This window comes from Falco naumanni, chromosome 13 (assembly GCF_017639655.2).
Source record: "Falco naumanni isolate bFalNau1 chromosome 13, bFalNau1.pat, whole genome shotgun sequence".
Taxonomy (NCBI): Eukaryota; Metazoa; Chordata; class Aves; order Falconiformes; family Falconidae; genus Falco; species Falco naumanni.
In genome coordinates this window covers 7,217,134-7,224,497 of record NC_054066.1, presented here as the reverse complement: position 1 = coordinate 7,224,497, position 7,364 = coordinate 7,217,134, and the positions used below count along the sequence as shown (strand labels likewise).

General features: G+C 67.5%; 1 protein-coding gene across 1 annotated transcript; it reads left to right on the top strand.

Annotated features, from left to right (window-relative positions):
- Window positions 1–4,390: 4,390 nt before the first annotated feature.
- FOXL2 (forkhead box L2) lies at window positions 4,391–6,618 on the top strand. Its single transcript, XM_040613352.1, has one exon. The coding sequence runs from the start codon at window positions 4,605–4,607 to the stop codon at window positions 5,523–5,525; it is 921 nt and encodes a 306-aa protein (XP_040469286.1). The 5' UTR covers window positions 4,391–4,604; the 3' UTR covers window positions 5,526–6,618.
- The last annotated feature ends 746 nt before the right edge of the window (window positions 6,619–7,364 follow it).

The window sequence follows — 7,364 nt, the reverse complement described above, 5'->3', positions numbered from 1 at the left end:
GTTTTTCCTGCCGCTGAGCGGCACCTCCAGGATCGAGCCCTGCCTTCAGGTGTCGGATCGAGAGGGGACCAAAAGGGCAGCGGGGAGGGAGGGTGGCGGCGGCCCGGGCCGGGGGCGCCGGGGCTTGCGGTGCCGGGGGCCGGGGGCACCCCGCGCTGTTCTGCCCGCAGGGACACGGCGCTCCCGCCCGTAGCTAACACACGGACATGCCTCTGCCTTCCAGCCTTTTAGTAGATAAAGTCTGATTAATTTTCATTGAGGCCAGAATATTTTGTATGTCCCGCAGTACTTTTTGTTAGGTCTCGGAGCGCCGGCGCGCAGCACACACAGACCCCCGCATGCCGGGTTTGCGTGTAACCTTACTCTCCGGTGTTTGCTACGGTAACGCATACTCCCCGACCCTAAAGACTAATAGTATTTGGGAAAAGAAGAGGAGAGGAAGGGCAGAAGCTAGGAATAGCTGGAAGGGTGGCGCGGGGACCCGTCGCGGCTACTCCGGCGAGGAGCGGCGCCGCGTTCGGAGCGCGCCCGGCCCTGGCCGGCTCCTCGCCGGGAAAACGGGGCTGGGAACGGGGCTCGCCCGGCTCCCTCCGCCTGCGGAGCCGTGTCCGCGCCGTCCCTGCGCGAGCCGAGCGAAAGCGCGCTAAAGCGGTGACTCCGCAGCGCTGCGAGCTGAGGGTCCCCAAAGGTGGCTCCTACGCCGCGGCACCGGCCGTGCGCCCGCCCGCGGGAGCTGAGGCGCGGCACCGCAGCGGAGCGGGAGCCGGAGGACAGACAGAGGGGCCGTGTCGCCTGTCCCCGTCCGGGTCTGGGTGCGGGAGGAGGGAGCCCGGCCGCGGTGCCTGCGGGCGGCGGCTTGGCTGCGCTGGCCGGACGGGAGCGGGGCGCGCCAAGCCAGGGGCGTCCCGTCGCTCCCCGCCGGAGACCCGTTTTCTCTCCAAGACATAAAAAAAAAAAAAAAAAAAAAAAAAAAAAAAAAAGAAAAAAGGAGGGGGTGTTGCGGAAAGGAAGCCTGCCACATTTTCAAACAAACCGACGCCAAACCTTCCAGGTAGAAATCGGCTTTGCTGCCTGCATGGGGGTGAGTAGGAAAAATCCACCCGGGCTACTCGAGTGTTGTTACATCGCGGCAGCTGCGGGCACGGCCGCCGCGGGAAGCCCTGCCCGGGCCGCCGGCGCAAGGCGGGGGCGGCGCTCACCGCTGCCCTCGGCGGAGATCCCCGCAGCTTGCCGTGCCCCGCTTCGCACAACGGTGCCACCCGCCAGTACGGTCTCAGCCGCTTCCCAGCCAGAATACCGGACTTGGGGCCGCAGCGGAGGGTCCCGTGCTCTGTTTGGGAAGGGCGACCCGGCCCGGCTCGGTACCGGAGAAGCAGGGCGAAGCCCCGATTCGCAGCCCCTCGCGAGGCGCTTCTTAGCGGGGTTGCGTGGCCGGGGCTGAGTCCCGCTTTGCCCGCCTCCTTCCCGGCTTCCCTGCACCGGGAACCGGTTTGGGGCCGGGACTGTTCCGCCCTCGTGTGAAGAAGGCGAGGGCCCTTCCCCGCCGCGCCTCAGCGTCCCGCGGTGGGATCTGCCCCTCGCCCCAGCGGGCCGGGGTCCGGGCACCGGCACCGTGACCCCCCGCCACTCCCAGCTCCGCTCCTGCCTCCCCTGTCCCGCAGGCGGCTGCAGGCCCGGCCCGGGAGCGGCTCCGGCCCCTTCCGCGCACCCTGCGCCCGGCGCTGTCAGAGCCCGGCCCGGCCTGGGCAGCGGCGGCCGGCGGGGCGCGGGCTCACCCGGACGCACCGGCACCGGCAGATCGGGCCGCTCCCCGGGGCCGTGGCGGCATCCCGCGCCCCTTCGCCGGGGAAGCGCTCGCCGCGCCGCCGTGCTCGCTGCCCGTCCCTGCGACATGCATTCCCCTCTCTGCCACATTTCCTAGTGCCGTCAGCACCTCGGCTCGCCGCGTAACTGCAGCGACAGTGCCCAGGCTCGGCTGCACTGGCGTGCTCCTACGTTTTCAGGTGGTTCTTTAATGTCCCAAGAAAGACTTAGCGAGCGCCGGGGAGGGGGGAGCGCCCGGCAGCGCCTGCCGGCCCCGGTGTCACCCAGACAAGTCGCCGCACACGGGGCTGCGCGCTCACCTTTGCCGCCGCTCAGCCCGATCGCCGCTCCCAGCGCTGGGCTGAGCTTCTGCCCCGGTGTTCATCCGAAATCTCCCTTGGTGGGGCTGTCAAAAAAAAAAAACCAAACAAGCCCCTCGGATGCCAAACGTCCTCTGCGAGCCAGCGAGCCCTGGTAAAGAGCTGCGCGCCCGGATTAGGAGTGGAAAGGGAGGAATCTGCCATTTGGCGGAGGTGATGACACACGCAGCAGTGCTGTTACACCTGCACCGGCCCTCGCCGCGGAAATGCCTGCGAGGGGGAGCGCCCAGAGCAGCATGGGTGGCCGGCAGAAAGAAGCCGGCCCCGGCCCTGGGGAGCCCGGCAGCCCCGGCCCCGGGCGCGCCGCCGCGGCGGGGCACAGCTGGCTCCGGCTGCCCCGCCGCTCCGCGCCCAGCCAGCCGCCGGGGAGACGCCGGGGGCCCGCCGGGCAGCGCAGCGTCTCTCCGGCGGGCCCCGACCCGCCGCGGTTTCGTTTGTGTGCGGTGGGGGGGTGCTGAGGGGCGGCGGGCGCTGTTCCGCGGCTGTGCGTGGAAATACAGGGGCCTCGTTCCTGCCACCGAAGTGATGCACCCCGGGTTTCAGACGGTGCGTTTCTCCGCCGATTGGAGAGAAGGGATTCGTTCTATGGCTATAGGCGAAGACGCAGAAGCGTGTTTTAATCGAGAAATATAATAATATCTATAATATATAGTAGCTGCCCCAAGGGCTGTTATATTTCTCGGTTAAAATACGCTTCTACATCTTCGACAGCCTTCACTCACAAACAACCGCTCCCCGGGAAGGCAGCAGGCACCCGTGTGCCCGTGGCCAGGCAGAGGAACCCGAGATCCGTGCATGGGGTGCCGAAGCCCCGGGGCACCCCGACGGGAGAGGCGGGCTGCCCCGGGCAAGCTGCTTGAGAGCTGCTGGCCCTCCAGGCTTGCGTCCGGTCACGAAAACTGATGCAGCACGCAAAATGCGCGGGGCGGGGAATAGCGCTGCGCGGCGGGTCTCGTTCGAGAAGGGCAGAAGCGAGCCTGAGGGCCGTGACCTGCCGGCCCGCGGGTCTGCGGGCGCCGCCAGCCGTGTGAGCTCCTCCGTGGGTCGCTCCTGGGCAGCCCGAGAGGGGAAACACCGAACTGTGGCCGAGTAGGGGAGGGAAGGTCGGGTCCGTGCGGAGCCCGCACGGGCAGCAGCAGGCTCACTGCAGAGCCGCGGTGGGGGAGCGCCGGTGGCCCCGGCCCTGCGGGACTCGGCCCGGCTCCTGCGGCTGCCGGCGGCCGCGTTGGCTGATGGCGAGGGCGGGGGGAACAAACGGGGCCCGGCTGCCCCGCTCCCGGGGATGGGGCCGAAGGCTCCGTTAGAAATCAGTGCAAAGTGTCTTCTGTCCGCTCCGGCACCCGCGACTGGAGCGGCACCGTGTCAGTGATTTGCTCTATTACACGACACCTCTGGTGCTCGGCTGAGACTGCCGTTCTGCGGCTCGGGGGGGCTCTACGTGAAGGCAGGGAAGGGGAAGAAGCAGGGCAATGTCAGTGCCACATATGCTGCTCCAGGAACCGTGAAATAAGCCGGAGCCCCGCAGGGGAGCGAGCGGGAGAGCTGCCCGATGTGCCGGCCCCCGCCTCTCGCCACCCTGCCCGGCCCTCGGGCGCCTGCCAGCCCTGCCGCCGCGCATTTTGCGGGGGGGCACGGGGGGCGCCCCGACACCTTTCGCTCTCTGCCTCCTGCGCATAAGGGCTGCAAGAACCGACTTGCCGGGAGCGGCAACAGTCTCCTTGTGATCCCCGGGCGCGATCAGTTGGCGGGGCCGGGGCCAAGACATATAAACGCGACCGCGTGTGCGGCTGGACGTATGACAGCCGGCGGGGCAGGGGCGAGCGGCGCGGCTGCGGGCACACCCCCTCGCACCCACCGCCTCCAGGCGGCCCCTTGCCGGGGCGGGAGGGCAGCGCAGCGCCGCGGGCCCCGCCGAGCTCCCCGGGCGGGCGACGGAGGTTCAGCGCCCCCCGGACGCCGCCCCCCCCGGCCCCCCCGCCCCCGGCGGCGCGGCCGAGCCGGGGCGGTTCCGCGCCGCTCCGCGGGGCCACGTCGGGCCGCGTGTGCGCGGGGCTGAGCGCGGCGCCGTGACTGCGGGGTGAACTCGGCCGTGCCCAGCGGCTCGGCGGCGATAGGGGAGCGGGCTCCTGACGAAAGCGGAACTCGGCCGGGCCCATACAAATCAGAAAAGAGCCCGGCCGCCGCGGCAGAGGAGAGCGGAGCCCGCGGGGGCAGGGACGCCGCCGCCGCCGCGCTGCACGGACCAGCGGCGCCGCGAGAGGCGCCTCCGCTCGCCGTCTCGGCTTCGGCTTCGACCCCGGACCCGGTCCCGCTCCCGGTCCCGGCGAGCGCGAGGCGAGACGGCCGCCAGCACCGGGCTCCGCGCACCGGGCAGCACTCCGCACCGCGCCCCGGGCGGCGGGGCGGCGGACGCGGGGCACCATGATGAGCAGCTACCCGGACGGCGAGGAGGACACAGTGGCACTGCTAGCTCATGACACCAGCGGCAGCAAGGAGCCGGAGCGGGGCAAGGAGGAGATGAGCGCCGACAAGGGCCCCGAGAAGCCGGACCCCTCGCAGAAGCCCCCCTACTCCTACGTGGCCCTGATCGCCATGGCCATCCGGGAGAGCGCGGAGAAGAGGCTCACGCTGTCCGGGATCTACCAGTACATCATCAGCAAGTTCCCTTTCTACGAGAAGAACAAGAAGGGCTGGCAGAACAGCATCCGCCACAACCTCAGCCTCAACGAGTGCTTCATCAAGGTGCCCCGGGAGGGCGGCGGCGAGCGCAAGGGCAACTACTGGACCCTGGACCCCGCCTGCGAGGACATGTTCGAGAAGGGCAACTACCGCAGGAGACGGAGGATGAAGCGGCCCTTCCGGCCGCCCCCGACGCACTTCCAGCCCGGCAAGACCCTCTTCAGCCCCGACAGCTACGGCTACCTCTCCCCGCCCAAGTACTTGCAGTCCACCTTCATGAACAACTCGTGGCCGCTGGCGCAGCCCCCCGCGCCCATGCCCTACGCCTCCTGCCAGATGTCTGGTGGGAACGTCAGCCCCGTCAACGTGAAAGGACTCTCGGGCCCGGCGTCCTACAGCCCCTACTCGCGGGTGCAGAGCATGGCGCTGCCCAGCATGGTGAACTCCTACAACGGCATGGGCCACCACCACCACCATCCGCACGCCCACCACCCGCAGCAGCTCAGCTCGGCCAGCCCCGCGCCGCCCGCGGCCCCGGCGGCGAACGGAGCCGGCCTCCAGTTCGCCTGCGCTCGCCAGCCCGCCGAGCTGTCCATGATGCACTGTTCCTACTGGGAGCACGACAGCAAACACAGCGCCCTGCACTCCCGCATAGACATCTAGGGAGGCCCCGGCCGGCCGCGGCCCTTGCCCCGGCCCCGCTGCCCCTCTCCGATCCGACGTCTCCTGCGCTCTCCTGTCTGTCTCCTCCTCTCTAGCTGCGGACTTTCCTCCCTCTGTGCCCAAACTGTTGCGGTGGGGAAGAGCAGCCCTGCTCCGGGTGTAGTGTCGGTGCCGGAGCCGTCCCACGGTGAGGAGAAGGCAGTGTGAGCGGGGGTCCCGCCGGGCGCAGCGGAGGCCGGCCCGGCTGCCTCCGGGCGCGCTCGCATTTACCGTTCGTTTCTCTGCTCGTCTGTTTGTTCGTGAGGGGTTGGGGGGTGGGGGGTACGTTGTTAAAAATAGGCTGTTTAGCCCTCAGAATTCTGCTCCTTTATAATTAGGCCGTCATCTTTTGGGGCTCAGCCTCGGGGAGAGTGAAAAGGAGCTTGTAAATAGCGGAGGCAGTTCCACGCGTGGCGGTGCGGGGCTGGCGGGCCTAGCCAGCGCCCTGTGCCTTCGGCCTCCTCCTCTTCATCTTCTCTTCCTTCCTCCTCGCTCTGCAAAGCACCGCGCTTCATCCAGGCTGGGTCTTTTCGTCAAAATAGTACTTGTGTGAGGACTGCTGTAACAGCAGAGATGGGCGATGTTGCTGGTTATTAGAAACCAACAAACAAAACACACCAGGGTCACTCGTGAAACGTTTCGGCAGTGGTAAATATATTTTTTAAAGGAGACAATGTCCTCTGAGGTCTTAAAAGTAATTTTATACAGGTCTAAAAAAATATTTTGATGTTATAAAAAAAATAGAGACGGTTTCCTGTAAATTGGAATATTTTTCCGTGTGCATATTGTTATTAATAATGAAAGTTTAATCTATCTTCGGGGTTTTTGACCCCAAACCTGGCCCAAAATGGGTTTTCCGGTAGGTTCTGCTTTTGAATGCTTGACCTTTTTCTTAAAAAGTTTTGATCCTTCAATTTTACATAGATTAACGTGGAAAAAAATAGCGTTTATAATACAGGGGCCAGTTCATAGCGATTTTGTAAATGTTTATGTAAGCTGATAGATGCTGTGGCATAGTACCATTTTGGGACCAACTTTTCTAGAGTGAACTAGCACTTTTCTTGTACGTTCTAGCATTGTAAAGTCTCCAATAAAACGCCTTTCCTTCTTTTCATATCGTTTTATTTCTCTCCGCTCCTCCGTGCTGGCGGTCGCGAAGCGGCGGCGGAGAGCGGGGCGAGCGCCGTGTGCTGGGGCCGCTCCGCGCTGCCCGGCCTGCTCCCGGCACGGCCCCGCTCGGCCCCGCGCCCCGCCGCCGGGCTCGCTGCGCTCTCCGCCGCCGCGCCCGCCCGCCCGCTCCGCTCCGCCGCGCCGCGGGGAATACGCGGGCTGTGTGCTTGGGCGGCGGAGCGGCTCCGTTACGCGCACCGGCGGGAGAGGCCGGCGGCCCGGGGCTGTCCTGGCGGCCGCCGACACGGTGCGGGGACGGTTTCGTTGGCTCCGCGGGCGGGACGGGGAGCCACTCCGCTCCGGGGCGCGGGCAGCCGCCGGCCCCTCGCCCGTTGGCCCGGCCCGGCGGGGCGCCGGCAGGCAGAGCCCCCCGGGCAGTGCCGGGGGCTGTGCCCGCCGCAGACCCCGGCTCCGCTTTCGTTTCTTCCCCGCCTGCTCGGGGCCGCGGCGCCGGGCGATGCCGCGCAGCCCCGTGTCGGCCCGGGCCCGGCCCGGCCGCGCTGCCCTGGGTCCCCCCCCATCTGCGCCCCGGCCGGTGCCGGGAGCCGCTGGCCGGGCTCGCTTTCCTCAGCCGGGTCGGTGGCTCCGGCAGTGGCGCTCCCGAGGCCTGGGCCTCGCTTCGCAGCCTGC